General features: G+C 33.5%; 1 protein-coding gene and 1 long non-coding RNA gene across 2 annotated transcripts; one reads left to right on the top strand and one right to left on the bottom strand.

Moving 5' to 3' along the window:
• Positions 1-1,825: 1,825 nt before the first annotated feature.
• Positions 1,826-2,570, bottom strand: LOC143062919 (uncharacterized). Its single transcript, XR_012974888.1, has 2 exons — positions 2,320-2,570; positions 1,826-1,933 (listed from the first exon to the last, which is right to left on the bottom strand). It is a non-coding gene; the product is annotated as an uncharacterized LOC143062919 (long non-coding RNA).
• Positions 2,571-11,904: 9,334 nt separating this feature from the next.
• On the top strand, positions 11,905-14,391 carry LOC143062911 (orexin receptor type 2-like). The gene is made up of 2 exons (XM_076234736.1): positions 11,905-12,052; positions 12,846-14,391. Exon 2 carries the CDS (start codon positions 12,854-12,856, stop codon positions 14,114-14,116), a length of 1,263 nt encoding a protein of 420 aa, XP_076090851.1. The 5' UTR covers positions 11,905-12,052; positions 12,846-12,853; the 3' UTR covers positions 14,117-14,391.
• The last annotated feature ends 4,020 nt before the right edge of the window (positions 14,392-18,411 follow it).

The raw sequence follows: 18,411 nt of genomic DNA, 5'->3' as shown, positions 1-18,411 counted from the left end.
GTGTTAATATTTCAAAGCTCGTTCGCTATGCCCGTGTCTGTTGTGACGTTTTTGATTTTAACGAACGTAATCTATGTATTACTGTTAAATTATTAAACCAGGGATATCTTTCCATAAATTAATTGAAACTTTTACTAAATTTTTCCATAAATATAAAGATTTGGTTTTGAAGTTTGATTGATAATTTAGTCTTAGATGCATGATTTTTTTATTAGTTGTTAGTGGCTATGAACTAGCTGTCACTTAACTGCGGGTACTCTCAGATTTGTTCCTTGTGTCTTTTTGTTGTTGGGATGTACAAGTACTTGGCCACGTCCAAATGTATTTTTGTCCATCTGATGAGTTAAGCCTTTTTCAACTGATTTTTATAGTTTGTTCTTATGTTGTACTGCTATACCACTGTCCTAGGTTAGGGGAGGGTTGGAATCCTGCTATCATGTTTAACCCCGCCACATTATCTATGTACGTGCCTGTCCCAAGCCAGGAGCCTGTAATTCAGTGGTTAACGTTTGTTTGTTTGTTACATATTTGTTTTTCGTTCATTTTTTAAAACTTAAATAAGGCCGTTAGTTTTCTCGTTTGAATTGTTTTACATTTCGGGGCCTTTTATACCTGACTATGCGGTATTGGCTTTGCTCATTATTGAAGGCCGTACAGTTACCTATAAATGATAATTTTTGAGTCTCTTGTGGAGAGTCGATTCATTGGCAATCATACCACATCTTTTTTTTTATAGCATTGTAATTGAAATGAGGTCGAAAGACCAGTCAGGATAGATTACAAAAAAATGTTTATTCTTTTGGGTTCAGATATTTAATGAAAACTGACCTATGTGCTATATGCTGACTATATAACTTTTAACTATATAGAAAATATTTTAAAAGCAAAAATGTCCTATACAAAAACTGCGAATGTCCATATTTAAAAAGCTCAAATGTCCAATGAAAAAGCACAATATATACAAAAGACACTGACCCAAATGACACAGAAACACAACCGAATGTCTGCTTTCCCTCTGTGGAGCCAATTGTGAAGGTTCATACCAGTATGTTTTCATGTAGCAATACACAGAAAGAAGTCAAAGGTATAAAAATAGAAGATCTGGTATGATTGCCAATTTTACAACTCTGAATCAGAAATCAAAATCAGGCAGAATTCAGCATTTAAAGTTTACAATACAGCTTCCAATAATGAGTAAATTAAATCCATACAACTAAGCAAACCAAAAAGGCCCCGAAATGATCAATGGGTTTTTCTTAAAATGTCCTGTACCAAGTCCGGAAAATGGCCCTTGATATATTATAGTTCGTTTGTGTGTGTGTTACATTTTAATGTTGTGTTTCTATTGTGTCGTAGTTCTCTTATATTTGATGCGTTACACTCAGTTTTAGTTTGTAACCCGGATTTGTTTTTTCTCAATCGATTTATGAATTTCGAAGAGCAGTATACTACTGCAGGGGCGTATCCAGCCATTTTAAAAAGGGGGGTCCTAACCCAGGACAAAGGGGGGGGGGTTCCAATTACATGTCCCCATTCAAATGCATTGATCGTCCAAAAAAAGGGGGGTTCCAACCCCCCAGACCCCCCCCCCCCTCTGGATCCGCGCCTGTACTGTTGTCTTTATTTGAAACGTTTCAAATGAGAAAACCGACTGAATTTGTCAAAATCATATTGAAAAAAAGAGTTAAATCATTTCATGTTATTTACAACTTATATGTCAGTTTAACTGTTCACTTACAATAGGATCGACATGACATTTAAGAGGAAATATGATGGATGTTTATAACACTCAAACTTGGCATAACTGCAATCTTAAACACCCTAACTTGGTATTACTGCCAACTTTATTGATGAACTGAAGTAAAGCGTGGGTGTTCATGTGGTTTTGACAAAGCCTCGTTCTCAATTCCTAATGGCTTCCTTTCCGACAGCTCTGTAAAGAAAACATTGAAGTAGGGTGTAAAATATACGGAAAATATGACATGAATCACATATCGTTTTATACAATTCTAAAAACTTTCTTAATAATTTTTTAAAATATGTCTTTCTCAAATTGCAAGTTTCAATTGCAGTCCTTTACAAAAGTCTGATCTTGCTATGCTTGATTCATTTTATGACATAAATAAATTTCGATAAATAACAAAACGAATAGATTAAAAAAAGATGATATACATTTAAAAAAAAAAGAAGGTACTATGTTTGGTACCGAGAAGTTAAAAAAACATGATATTAGTAACGTTGACAGATACGTGTTAACTTCAATGTCATTTAGTTTAGGTGGAGAATTGTCTAATTAGCAATCATACTACTGTATATCACCTTAACTGGCCACCCGCTGATTGATACTTCGACACAGTTTGTGTAGATAAGATTGAAACAACAGCAGGGGTCCAGTTAATGTATCACCATCATCGGATAAAGGTACCCTTGGACGGGTTCTGTGTTCATGAAAAACTTCATTAACTGTAAATAAAGCAACCAGTGGGGTGACCAATCTAAACCATTTTCAACTTTAACGTGTTTTTAATTATTGTTTTACGTACTAAAGGATCGACGTGACATTAAATGGGAAATACTGTGGATGTTTATACATGTACAGTAACACCCAAACTTGGCAAAACATCCACATCTGGCATTACGTATACTGCCAACTTTATTCATAAAGTGAGGTACAGCGTGGGTGTTCATGTGGTTGTGACAAAGCCTCGTTCCCATTTCATAATGGCTTTCTTTTTGACAGCTCTGGACAAAAACTGAAATAGAGTGAAATATCTACTGGAATCATATGTTATTTGCATCCCCTCAAAATTCAAAATCAATCCTATACAAACGTCTGAGCTCTGAACGCTTGATATTTCTAATCTGTTAAATGTTATGGTGGAAATTAATAGACAAACAAAGAAAACGAACTTATTAAGAAAATAATAGTAAAAAAGATAAATTTTCAAAAAAGACCACGTAAAAAATGAACATGAATATATATTTGATGAGAAATACTGTAGAATTATAGACGACCATACGACCATACGACCTTTAACAATGAAAAAAAAACCCAAACCGTATTTTCTGCTTTAAAAGGCCCCGACAGGAAAACTATTAAACAATTAAACTGAGAAAACTAACGGCCTTACAATTTACGAAACACAAATATGAAACACATGAATCAACGACAACTACTGAACCTCAGGATCATGACATTGGACGGGCACATACAGACTGTGGGGTGTTGTTCCTGTTAATTTATTTTCTTTTGTTACATATTCTGACATCGGACTCGGACTTCTCTTGAACTGAATGTGAATGTGCGTATTGTTATGCGGTTACTTTTCTACATTGGCTAGCTAGAGGTATAGGGGGAGGGTTGAGATCTCATAAAATATGTAACCCCGCACAATGTTGTCAGGAGTCTCTGGCCTTTGGTAGTCTTGTATGATTTTTAATTTTAGTTTCTTGTATATAATTCGGAGTTTAGTATGACGTCCATTATCACTGTACTAGTATACATTTTGTAAGGGGCCAGCTGAAGGACACCTACGGATGCTGGAGTTTCCCGCTACATTGAAGACCCATTGGTGGCCTTCGGCTGCTGTCTGCTCTATGGTCGGGTTGTTGTCGCTTTGACACATTCCCCATTTCCTTTCTCAATTTTATTAAAGGTACCAACCCGTCCCTTATCTGTGACTGTGGTGTAACAGAATATCATAAGAACAAACTCTAACAATCAGTTGAAAAGGGCTCACTCATCAGATTGATACAAAGCAAATAAAAAACCTCGAACAAAAACGCAGACCGGACGTGAAGGATTTATACATCCCTTACAACAAAAAGACATAAAGTACACATCTGAGTGTAATCGCATTTACTGGCAGCTAGTTCAAAACCAATCACAACTAATTAAAAAAAAAATCATGTATCTAAGATTAAAACAATCAATCAGTACACATCTAAAATCCAATAAATTTAGTGTAAAAGAGGGACGAAAGATACCAAAGAGACAGTCAAACTCATAAATCGAAAATAATCTGACAATGCCTTGGCTAAAAATGAAAAAAATAAACAGACAAACAACAGTATACATGACACAACGTAGAAAACTAAAGAATGAGCAACCTGAACCCAACCAAAAACTAGGGGTGATCTCAGGTGCTCCGGAAGGGTAAGCAGATCCTGCTCCACATGTGGCACCCGTCGTGTTGCTTATAAACAAACTCATCATAGATACCAGGACTAAATTTTGTATATCCGCCAGACGCGCGTTTCGTCTAGAAATGACTCATCAGTGACGCTCGAATACAAACAAGTTAAAAAGGCCAATATAAAGTACGAAGTTCGAGAGCATTGAGGACCAAAATTCCAAAAAGCTTTGCCAAATCCAGCTAAAGTAATCTATGTCTGAGGTAAAAAAGCCTTAGTATTTCAAAAATATAAACATAACCATATCAATGATAATTCATGTCAGCACGTGATAACAAATCCGGTAAATAGTCTATTAATTCGGTAGGTCACATTCATGAAAGGGAAGGGATTGTAGTTACGACGTAAGGAACATATCCGATATCATTTGTGAAACGGTTATTTTGTAACGGTCAAAACTCGTGATCACGTCCGTAAAATTTACGAAGGGATGATTTCAACTTCAACATTTGGAACTCTTGGTTTGATAGCTTCCTTGTGAGCAGCAACCTTCTATCAAGAAAATCATGATAGGAAATGCAAGTATGGGAATATCGTATCAATTGTGAAATATATACCCCGTATGCAGGTGCTGCTGGAATGTTGCTACTTATAAATAGAAAGTTCACAATTGGAAAGCTGAAATCATCTCTTTTGTCGTAAAGTTTTGTTTTCAACCGACCCTCATTGTCAAATTTTAGATGTAAGTCAAGATATGAGGCCGTCTTAACTGTATCTGTAGTATCCTTGATCTCTAGTTCGATGGGATAGATGCGTTCCACATAGTCACAATTATTTAGTGAAAGAACATCATTTATATAGCGGAAAGTAGAGTTAAATGATATCGCTAACTTCTTATCTTTCTCCATAAAAAGTTTCTGCATGAAGTCAGCCTCATAATAATAAAGAAACAAGTCGACAAGAAGAGGGGCACAATTTGTTCCCATTGGAATGCCGACAGTCTGTTGAAAAACACGTCCTCCGAACGAAACAAATATGTTGTCAATCAAGAAATCAAGCATCTTGATAATGTCAGTTTCAGAGAAATTTTTGTTTGATTCAGAGTGATCCTTTACAAAGTAGGATGTATCCCTCCCTAAGACAAGATACTTGTATCTACGTTGGCCATTCTTTTTTATGAAGCAAAGTAATACCAACTCTTTCAATTTGTCTTCTAGTTTGGAATGTGGAATACTTGTGTAAAGAGTAGAAAAGTCAAATGTTTTAATACTATTACAAGATGAGAGTTAGATTGTATGTACTCTAAAAAATCTTTGAAAATTAAAGAGGCGACAGCAATACCAAAGGATCATTCATACTCATAAGCCGAATTAACACCCACAGAAAAAAAAAACGTGACCTTGCTTCAATGCCAAAATACGGTATCGACAGATTTTAGTACCGCGAATGTTCTTATGTGTACAACTATAATATTTATTGTTTTAACATTTTTGAACACCGGTATACTACTGTTGAAATTATTAAATTAACTGAAAACAAAATCTATATTTATACCAATAAAAAAATATTCAAAGATCTATTACAGTGTTGAATTTGTTACCTTTGAGAACAATCTAAATTTTGATAAGTGTACCCAAATTGTATCTAAACAACATGACCGTAAAGATAATTAAGGATGTGCTATTCCTTTTAGAATTAGTTTTCTTAAGGTACAACTTAACTTCCAAACCAAAGCTTTGTATCTAAGGAACAATTTAGTAATGGTTTCAGGTATTTTTTTTGTACGAAAATCCTTCACTAAAAAATCACCAGTAATACATAGATTACGCTCTTTGAAATTCAAAACGTCACCACAGATAAGTATGCAAATAGACAGGTTAAAGTACGGAAGCCGATAACGGAAGCCGATAAGGGCCATTCAAAAAAAAAAATTTTATGTCGTAAATACGACATAGCATGTCGTAATTTCGACATAACATGTCGTTATAACGACATCGCTATGTCGTAATTTCGACATAATATGTCGTTATAACGACATTGCATGTCGTAATTTCGACATACATACATAATATGTCGTTATAACGACATCGCTATGTCGTAATTTCGACATAACATGTCGTAATAACGACATCACTATATATATTAAAGAATATGTATTATGATTGCCAAGACACTAAATGACACAGAAATTAACAACTATAGGTCATATCATAATGCCCCAATAACTAGAAAAGCCCCCGCATAATCAGCTATAAAAGAGGGACGAAAGATACCAGAGGGAGAGCCACCGAAATGCTGTGTGGCAGACGGTGTTATTAATTAATAATTAGCTCCCTTGGTAAAACTCCAAATTTCATATTTAATGTATTTCATTGTTTAATAATTTACATGAAGCTGAATAAGTATATATCTGTTAATTGCATAGATTTTGCTATTTGAATTCATTGATTAATGATATTTATTTATATTGTAAAGTTTAATATTTGTATCGTCGCAAAATCTTTGGTCACCTTCTATGGTTACCTTCTGTGAGAAACTTATATATTTTATAGATCCTGCTTGAAAGTAATAAATAACCGACCGGGGAGTATGAGGATCGACCTGAAATCCTCTCAAGGCAAGCAAAGCTTTTTTTTTACCTTATATTGAAGAAGCGCACAACTCTATTGGTTGTTGTTATGAGGGTAAATGGACGTATCGATTGCTCTGTATTTACTGTCAAACGATGGGCACGATGTTCCTAAAACACGACGTCACACATAAAAGCGGCGTCGAAGAGGGTTTTTGATTAATTTTTGCAAGTTTTATTCGTTTTTTTATATGTTGGTTGATTTATTCATTATATTACAAAATTTTTAAAATTTCTGATTCTGGTTCTGTTCGTTTTGTGATGTCATTTTATCATAAATTACCTCAAGTTGTGGAAATCTATTTAATAATGTTTACCCTTTAAGTTATTTCAACTAAAAATGCATTACTGTCGCAAGTAATGTGGGAAAGAAAGATGGGACGGAAGTAGATATAGGAAGATGTGGTACAGTTTTCCAAAAAAAAAAAAATATTTTTTTAGATGTACGAAACTATTATCATATGATGTTTAACTTTCAAGGTGCATATCATCTGTCATTGTAAAATTTCTATATCTTAACTCAACCCCAATACAAATATATCTGACACTCTGCAAGTAAATCGAACATTTTTACCCTTGGTTAAATTTGAATAGAATTGTATTTTCCCTGGTACATAAGTTGTCGAAATACACCCCTTCAATTACTTGAACCTACGCTTAAGAATTATTTCCGCAAGTCATCTATAGTGTTTAATTTCTGATATACATTTTGAAATATAGTAATCTACTCCTGGATCGTCCGCGAAAACGGCTTAAATAATCCCGGGTTTTTAAAATTCGATGAAACGGTTTTCGTCGCTGTTTGGGATTTGTCTTTCAATTACTAGTACCTCCATTTCATGCACAAGTTTATATTGACGAAAAGTTCCGACTTCGCTAGTACAGGAATTTATTTCATCACGACAGTTATAACATGAATAGCAGGACAAATCGCGAAGTAAAACACTCCATGAACTGGTATAAGTCTTTTAATATTGGTGATTGCACCTTACTGAAGTGACGACTTTAAATGATCTATGGAGTACTTCCACAATATAAATTTCAATTCGAATTTTACATTTAGAGGACTGTCTTGGTGTCTAAAATTTGTCTTTGCAATAGTTGGACGAAGTTCATGTAATGAGATATTTTTCCCCATTTCACCATTCTTTTAAATAAATCGTTAAAAGCTATAAACGATTAATAAATATTGCAAAATTTAAGCTGTGTCGAACCTATGTCCCCGGGTGGAGTCTATAGCAACATGCGCTATTCTTTTTTTTTTTCGGCAGCAATCATCAACCTGTTTTTCCAAATTTCATAACTTAATAAGAAAAGAATCTTGGCATTTTTTACTCTTCGTGTATCTAACTTTTGTTTTGATTAATTATAAAAAATACGCGTTAACTGCTTTGAAAAATGAAATATCAACTTGGACAAAATGGCTACCGTTTGAAAAACGACTGTGTAGAGAAGATTTTATTGAATCAGCAATATTTAAACTCACGAACAATGAGGCAAATATTTGTACTTTTGTTAGATATTATTATTGTCTTACTCTTTTTATTCATTTTCTGCTACTTACAAAATTCACCTTCAGTCGTTGAGATGACGAAAAACGTCGTTGGACATTTTTCTTATTCCCGCTTAATATGAAGCCACCGAGTCAAATAAAATTTGGCAAAAATAACGGCTTTAACGCCACAAAGAACCGACACCTGTCGTTGTTCCTGCCAAGTATCAAGAAGATCAGAGAATAAGAAATAGGATCACTATACATAAGATTTAAAACAGTTTTTCATAAATGTAACGTTGGACATCTGTTTTTTTTTTTCACATAACTTGGCTAATATAATCATCAAATATCCTAGATATTACTTAGTATATGATCAAGAGCTGTAAAAACATAATTTGAAACATATATTGAATTTGTTTTAATATTGGTTCGTGTTTTCTAACATTTTTATTTTGTTTTGCGGATGAAATTTCGAAGATTCTGTTTTAAATCCTAGAGGTTGTAGGAACATCGTGTCCAACGTTTGAAAGTAGAAAGAGAGCAATCAATATTTCAATTCACCCTTATTACACAAAGACATGTAGTTAGCGCTTGTTTATAGGTAGGACTGTATTGTCAGTCCTCATATAATTCCACATAAATTTGCTCGAACAAGTAGAAGGTTTATATGACCTTGACTGACTCTGCATCCCTTCTACGGTCGGTATCTTTCAGGACGTAATCAGTATCTATAAATTATATAAATTTTTCTTACAGAAGGTAACCAAAGAAGGTGACCAAAGATTTTGCAACGATACAAATATTAAACTTTACAATATGAATAAATATCTTTAACCAATGAATTCAAATAGCAATAGCTATGCAATTAACAAATATATACTTATAAAGCATCATGTAAATTAATCAACAATGAAATACTTTAAATATGAAATTTGGAGTTTTACCAAGGGAGCTAATAATTAAATAATGTTAACACTGTCTGCCACACAGCATTTCGGGGCCTCTCCCTCTGGTATCTTTCGTCCCTCTTTTGTAGCTGACTATGCGGGGGCTTTTTTAATTATTGGGGGCATTATGATAACATATAGTTGTTAATTTCTGTGTCATTTAGTCTCTTGGCAATCATAATACATATTCTTTTATATACATAGCGATGTCGTTATTACGACATAGCTATGTCGTTAAAACGACATAGTGATGTCGTTATTACGACATAGCTATGTCGTTAAAACGACATACTGATGTCGTTATTATGACATGTTATGTCGAAATAACGACATGTTATGTCGAAATTACGACATAGCGATGTCGTAATAACGACATGTTATGTCGAAATTACGACATGCTAATTACGACATAATTTTTTTTTTGAATGGCCCTTATCGGCTTCCGTATAAAAGAGCTTAAAATTTGAAAGGGAATCATTATTACGGAATGAGTAGACAACATGTAATGCAGTCGAGGAATTCGTCTCGTATTGAGAAAGTTTTACTGGGACCTTTGGGCCAGTTAAACTAAAAAGCGTGGATAATGTGTCAATATTGAGAAATCATTTTAATATTTTGGCAGTTTTCACTAATCAACAATTTCTTTGATGTAAGTATATTTAAAAAATCATAGTAATAAGGTTAAATAATAACTCCCAGATAAAATCTAACTCATTTAAAAAAATAACATGTTAGAAACTGCAAGCGTCTATGTATAGGGATTCCTGATTACAAATTTCCTCCCCCATTCTGAATGGTATTGTTGGAGACTTAAGTCAGTTACATAAAAATGGTAGCATACGCCATAAATTTATTACTTTGGGGTAGCATAGGGCGTATTATGTTAATAGCGAACAAAGGAGTAAAACATGCTATTTTATTTGGGACTTACCGTTTTGAATTTTCAGTATTTTTATGATTTTACTGTTTATGCTACACAAAGGAACTAGTGATTAGTATGCTAAGTTTATAATTAACAATTTATTTGTTGAATTTGGAGGTAGAATTTTTCAACAAACTATCGGCATGCCTGCGGGAACATACTGTGCATCTCTTCTTGTCGACCCGTTCTTATTTTCATATGCGTCGGGGCTCCTTCATACACTTGTTAAACACAAGAAGATCCAAGAAGCCAGATCATTTAATATTGCATTCAGATATATTGATGATGTTTTTTCATTAACAATCCAGACTTTTCTGATTGGATTCCCTAAACATATCCCTCATAACTAGAAATTAAAGAAACAACAGACACAGCTTCTTCTGCCTCATTTTTAGACTTACTTCGAATTTGACATACAAAGTCATCTCAGTTCCAGAATCTATGACAAACGAGACGATTTTAATTCTAGTCACTTTCCCACACCTAAGTAGCAATATATATCAACTCCACCTACATATATGAGATATATTTAAAAACTTGTTCGTGCTCAGGAGCTTGCAGCAGCTACTCATATTTTGTAAAAGGGTCACCAGTGTCTGAGTTGAAAGTTAATGAACAAGGGGTATGTCAAAGAACTTTTCGTTTTTACTTGTGTGTTTTGTCTATATGCCTTTTTGTGATTATTTTTTACATATTTGTTTGTTTATTAATGATTAAAATAAAAACAGAACGTTGACTGCTGTACCCCTATTTTTGACATTTTTACCTAACATGTCTGTTTATTTTTTTCTCATATCGTTGACAATAAAAAGGAATTTTATGCGACTGACATACAAGCGAGAGGTTTAGCCAACTATAAAACCAGGTTAAATGCACCATATTCAACATCAGAAAAAGCTTGTACCAAGTCAGGAATATGACAGGTGTATCCATTCGTTTGATGTATTTGAGCTTTCGTTTTTGCCATTTGATTAGGGACTTTTCGTTTTGAATTTTCCTCGGAATTCGGTATTTTTTTATTTTACTTTTTACTGTTTGTTCAGTAAGTTAGAAGCGGTGTATTTCTATCATTAACTTTTCAGTAAGAAGCGGTGTATTCCTATCATTAACTTTTCAGTAAGAAGCGGTGTATTCCTATCATTAACTTTTCAGTGTCTGTTCAGTAAGAAGCGGTGTATTCCTATCATTAACTTTTCAGTAAGAAGCGGTGTATTCCTATCATTAACTTTTCAGTGTCTGTTCAGTAAGAAGCGGTGTATTCCTATCATTAACTAATAAACTGCCACTTTTTGCCTTTGTTTTGTTTCAAAAAACGAATATTTTATGCCCTTAGAATTGTCAATATATATGCGATTTTTTAAAGGTCGAACTCTTTTAGGCTAAAGTAGAGAGCCTCGAGATAGAAGTAAATAAAGTAAAGACTGTATGCATTGTCTTTAAAGCAATTTTTGTTATTTTGTATTTATTTCTTACTCATTTCAGTTCACATACACTCAGCTTCGTGACAGAGTTTACCCTTTTTAATACAAAATATAACATTCATTCCCATGTATGAAATAATGGCAATGGGTACATACAGGTTATTTGGATACAGTAAGACATGACAATACACATACTACTCTTAACACAGTGGGAACTACTTAACATTCTTAAATTCTAGGTCAAAATGAGAGAAACCACAGTTAACCAATTTGACACCAATGACTTCTTAACGTATAAGTATATGTATACTAAGTATGTATATCAGTTATGTATATACTGCTGTGGTCAGATCTACATGTATCCCATGTATCCTTAAACCGGAAAGGAAATACTTGTTTACATTAAGTAGCTTAAGATGACTGTTATAATTGATATTATAGTATCAATGTTTCAAAAAATACTACAATAATAAAGATCCTGGTAAAGGGCTCGGACTCTTAAAGGTAGGTATCACAACTTTTACTATAATACATTTTACATAGAAATACCTTGACTGTTGTTTTTTTTTTAAATGATTTTCTGTTTCGCTTGTTATCTCTTTAGTTGATACTAACCGTTCAGCATCACAGGCTCAAAACAATATAAAAAGATGTCGTATGATTACCAATGAGACACATTATTACAAGATACCAAACTGACGTAAAATTTAGCAACTGTTTTATGAAATAATCAACTACATTTTGAAACTCATTACCAAAGATGTGGAATACTATATAACAATCACCATTAAAACATTGATATAACTTAAAGCCTTTCTTATTACCTCTTCAGTTTTCTAACTTTTTCTTCATAAAAATTGAACATAAAACTTACGCCTTACACTAAGTCTTCTAGATTCTATCTAAAACATTTTTTTTCAAAACTGCGCAGTTTTATTGAAGAGTACATCAACTATAAATATTATTTAATGTAGTTTCATCCGGGGCTTTGATCGTGGCGGGCTTACGATTTCCTGGTGAAGGTTAATCAAGAAAAGCGTTTCGGACGCAACAATTACTAGAGTGTCACTGTCATATATCATAGCCAATCTATTTAATTTTACGAATGATTTAAACAAGCTCTCAATCCGTTTGATATTCATTTCACCTGAAAACCATACGTCCATTAGTGAATTATTACAATATTTTATATCATTCTTTGTAAATGATACCAATTTAAGTAATTGATTTTATATTACGTTGTCACGATTCGCTTCCAATATAAAGAGCTTGACATTCAAAATTATTTATTTTTCAGATTTCAACATGCATACAATCAAGGTATTAAATTGCTGCACATTTAACGTTTCTAGGGATAATGGATCGTTTTCGGACCATACACAGAAATGTTTAGAATGTCTCAATAACGAGAAGGCATTTCTATACATTCCAGTTATAATTTTCGTCGCTTTGATCATGGTAATAGGAACGTTTGGAAATATCATGGTGATATATGTGTATAACTGGGGATTTAAGCGAAGATCGGCCAACTTTTTCATCAGTGCTATGGCCATCTTTGATTTACTGGGATGTCTCATATCAATGCCTGCTGGTGTTTATGACCTTATTCATTCCTATACTTTCAATGATAAAATTGGCTGTAAATTAGTAAAGTACACAGAGGCCGCCATCATTTATGGATCAGCGATAATTCTTATCGAAATTGCGTTTGACAGATACTTTAAAATTTGCAGACCATTACGGGTTTTGATGACATCAAAGATTAAAACAATGTGTATGGTTGCTTGTATAGCTGCTTTTATTCTTGCATCGCCTGCATTGTTTTTATTTGGGGTAACAAAACAACCAACGCCAATAAATGGTACATTTGGTTATGACTGCTCAATAGACGAAAAGTACCGAGGAACGGTATTTCCGAAAGTATATTATAATATGCTTACTGTGGTATTCGTGATAACTTTCTCATTGTTGGCAGGATTTTACATTAAAATTTGGATTGAAATTCGACAACGTCGTGACTGCGGGGTAGGAACGGTTTATGGGTCAACCAGAATAAAAAATGCGGTCAAAATTGCACGCACTAGAAACACTATGTTCGCAAGAAGTATAAGTAGTGAAAGTAAGGACAAGACGCCAATGTCGCCAAAATCACCAAAAAAGATAACAGATGATATTTGCCCTGATACTGAAAAGTCTCCTCCAAGTTCCCCGAAAGTCCTATCGCAACCGAAGACAATCAAACTGAGTAGGACAACTATTATATTTTTCACCGTCACGGTAGCGTTTGTTGTAACGTACTTACCAGGACTAATCATAATGATCACAAGGAGTGTGGTCACTAATTTTTATGAGGATTTATCACCGATCGAGGAAATGATTGTCAAACTATTTTCAAGATTCTATTTTATTAACAATGCAATTAATCCTATTATTTACAGCTTTTTGAACTCAAGATTTAGGAAGCAGTGCTCGAAAGTGTTTATTTCCATAGCTATGTGTTGTAAGAACGTAATGAAAAATAAAGATGACATTTCGTCACATGATTATTCTAGATCGTATACATATTAAAAAACAATGCATTGACATTGACAAATAAAGGTTGTTCTCCGGAAGATCTCGGACTTTATCATGATATCATATATACAATTACGAAGTTTCAGTAAAGTCGGCTTTATCTTAATTTAACTTGTCATATAATGTAATACATGTATATACGGAATATTTTAAACATAAAGTGCATATTCAATATTCAATATATGTATTATTGTTAAAGCATGTTCTTATAAACCATATGTTTTCTATAGTGAAAGTACACATTAAGTTTTCAATAAATGTTTAAAAAAGAATTCTTTAGTGTATGAAGAGCCTTTTGGGGTTCAGTTTGTTTTATAAGTACTAACTTGTGTATTTGCAAATGACAGATCATATAACTTGGCTATCTATTATCGTAAGACGTGTTTCTCTAAGAAACGTCAATATGAACACAACTATAGATTTGCTAAATTGTTTTTGTTTTTCAATCAGCGAAGTGTATTAACCTAAAAACTACTTTAGTTCCGGAAATTCAATGCAAGCTTTACAATTTTTGACCCTTTTATAATTTTTTTATGTCTTTGATGATAAATCGCATTTTGATATGATACAACCTTATAAAAAATTGAAAACAACACCTTTAATAATTTCAATGAGTCTGAAGCGCTTTTCTGGATTTACTTTCATCAGGAACGCTCAAAGCCAAACATTTGAAATCCGAGGATGTATAAGTACCGAAACCGTATAAAAGAGGACATGACAGTGGCTACAATAGTTGAACATATCAGTATTCATTCACCTTGACGCAGATTTTTAATAACAATCAATCAAATGATGATGACACCGGGTAATTTGCTATTTCCTAAGTCTTTTTGAGGTCTCCTAGCTCTACAACTTTTTAGGTTCATATACATTTTTAGCTTTCGTTTATTCGGTTTGAGCGTTCCGGGTGAAGGTTTACTTAGAAAATTGCTTAGGACGTATGACATTTATAAAGTGATGTTTTCATTTTTAAAATATTCAGATGGATCATGACTTCAATCCACCATTAGAATATGTTATGATGGTATGATACTAAGCCCCTAACGGGAAGGGTTGTGCCTGATGTTCATATGATGAAATCATAATCTTTCAGTCAGTTTAATTGAAGTCTGGAGCTGGCATGTCAGTTAACTGCTAGTAGTCTGTTGTTATTTATGTATTATTGTCATTTTGTTTATTTTCTTTGGTTACATCTTCTGACATCAGACTCGGACTTCTCTTGAACTGAATTTTAATGTGCGTATTGTTATGCGTTTACTTTTCTACTTTGGCTAGAGGTATAGGGGGAGGGTTGAGATCTCACAAACATGTTTAACCCCGCCGCATTTTTGCGCCTGTCCCAAGTCAGGAGCCTCTGGCCTTTGTTAGTCTTGTATTATTTTAATTTTAGTTTCTTGTGTACAATTTGGAAATTAGTATGGCGTTCATTATCACTGAACTAGTATATATTTGTTTAGGGGCCAGTTGAAGGACGCCTCCTGGTGCGGGAATTTCTCGCTACATTGAAGACCTGTTGGTGACCTTCTGCTGTTTTTTTTTCTATGGTCGGATTGCTGTCTCTTTAACACATTCCCCATTTCCATTCTCAATTTTATTTTATTAGAAACCCTTAGTTGAATAGCGTCTGCAAAAACAGTAACCCTCTATCAAGGAAATCATTATAGTATGTATACGCAAGCTCTGTTGGAAATTAGATAAGAACGACTTACTAAAAACCCATGATTTACCTCTTGCATACAGAGATTTCCGACAGTATTTTTTTCTGTTTATATGAACTGTTGTTTTGCCCACGCCTGCTATTCTGTTAAATTGTCTAAACGCTTCACTAGCGGATACAAAGTACGACTATAGCGGTCACAATCGAAATCTCAACATCAGCTTAAAAAATCAGAACAAAAATATAAATATCAGATGTGCTAAATCAAATCAAATTCTATACATTATGTTTGCTACATTAGTGCAAAAATCTAATATCAGATGTGCTAAATCAGAGAAACACTTGTGAAACATATCAACAAACGACAACTACTGAACATCAGATTCCAAACACATGCCTAATTTAGGTTAAATTACAAACCCTTTGAAGTGAATGAACAATTCCATACATTCAATTGAAGAATAAGACAAAAAATGCAGCCAAGAATGACGTAAAATTGGCAGAAGGATGAAAAGAGACGTTTTATACATTGACGATTTAGTTTTCACCGATTCAACAATTGAAGATCTAAAATAAACAATTAACAAATAATGGTCTCGATGAATTAGCACCTGCATTTGGTGTGTAAACCAGTCTTAACGCCATTTAATTAACCATTTTAGTTTAAACATATTTATTTATAGTGGATTGGGAAACAAGTTTTGCAACTTATATTAATCTTAATATTATCTTCAACGTGCAAGAGACATGGCTCTCTTTTAACACGGATCAGCCATTTATCAGCCCCTCCCGACGGACTATCATCGTTTCCTCGAGACCATAAAGCAAATTGCAATGGTGTCAAAGGAGCGCCGAAAATTGATTCCCTGAAATTTTCATCCCGGAACGGGAATCAAACCAGGATCAGTTTGATTTCATGTTAAAGGTTAAAAAGATATGTTAATAACCATTTGTAACATTTATTTAAATGATTTTAGCAGATCTAATCAGTCAACTAAATAGTTCGAATTCACCCTGGTCTCACTTTCAATCTTTTTCTTGTACTCGCTGGACACGCCTAGTGAATGCATTATCAATTTCTAGCTAAGGAGTGTTAGATCACATTAATACAGATTCAATTGAAGGCAAATTATTGACATTGAGTCATAATTGAAGACCGTACCTTGATCTATAATGGTTTATTTTTATAAATTGTGACTTGGATGGAGAGTTGTCGTATTGGACCCATACCACATCTTCCTATATCGTTAAGCGATTTTGATTGTTGCTTTTTTGGACAAATTTTGGGCCTAACTGACTGCTAATGACGAGTCATAATTTCAAAATTCCGCAAGTTTTATAGATACTTGCAAAAAATGAGCCGCATTTTAATTTCTTGCCTTCTTCTTAGCTTATATCCATTTTAATATGTAAATGCAGCTTCATAAATTAAACTTTTGTTATTGGTAATTGAAAACATTATTAAAATTCAGAAAAATTCAGAAAATAATTCGAATATCAAAGGGAGTTGCAAAGATTTGTGGTATAAAAAAAAAGCATCTCAAGCGTATCCACTGTATTACAACATAGAACTTTAGCCAAGTTGTTTGAGAAGAGAGGATTTTTTGTAAAAGTTGGAAGACGACGGACAACGGATGCCACGTTCGGCCATGTGAGTAGAATATAATGTCTTACACAATCTTACTTGATGACGTATTATTTAGACTGTGAATGCTGACATTAATCATGCACTACACAATGACGTGCAGTCACGTGCTGTGGTTACAGTGACATCAAGTTTATTTTGTGAATGTCGTTTGCGGAAACTAAGATTTTTAATAAAAAAAAACAAAAGGAGGAAGGGTCAATTTCCATTACATTTGTTCAAATCAGATGTTTAAATTCTCAAAGTGGTCCAATTATTCTGGGGTCTATGTCGCTTAATTTTTCATATATATTCTGTGACTGTATCTTACGATCCTTTCATTTACCATTTGATTTTCCTTTTTGAATTTTCCTTGGAGTTAAGGGACCGTGCAATATTTACCAAGCAGGTAGGACCGGTGCAAATCATAGTAGGACAAACACATTTTTATCCACTTTAGGCATATGGTCACCACTTTTTCACCATTATTTTACCATGAAAATTTATTCAAATTATTCAATCAAACAAATTTATTCAAATTATTCAATCAAACAAATTTATAAACTATAAATATCCAATTTGTATACAATTTTCAAACACTCTATCAATTTAAAATAAAGGAAATAATTTAAATTAATGAACACAAACTCTTAGACTAGTAAACTTATTGACACGAACTCTTAGACTAATAAACCTATTATCATATGGTGAATTATCAATTATTGACGGCGAAATTGTGTCCACGGCGAATATGAGCGCCCCACTCTAGCGAGAAAGTCGATCACCTTTACTTTTATTTTTATTTTCTCAACTCTTATTTATAAAACTTGTTTTCTCATATTTTTTTCATTTCAATTTCTATGGCATATTGTCTTTTAAATTAAATTAATATAAACATTTGTTTTAATTAATAGTTTTGATTTCCCTGTAGGTGGACCATTAACAGTTCAACTTGAAACTGCAATAGATGTCATTGTGTCAACTGGCATTCTACACAATATATGTGAA

The sequence above is a fragment of the Mytilus galloprovincialis genome, chromosome 1 (assembly GCF_965363235.1).
Source record: "Mytilus galloprovincialis chromosome 1, xbMytGall1.hap1.1, whole genome shotgun sequence".
Taxonomy (NCBI): Eukaryota; Metazoa; Mollusca; class Bivalvia; order Mytilida; family Mytilidae; genus Mytilus; species Mytilus galloprovincialis.
This window is presented reverse-complemented; position numbering and strand designations above follow the sequence as displayed.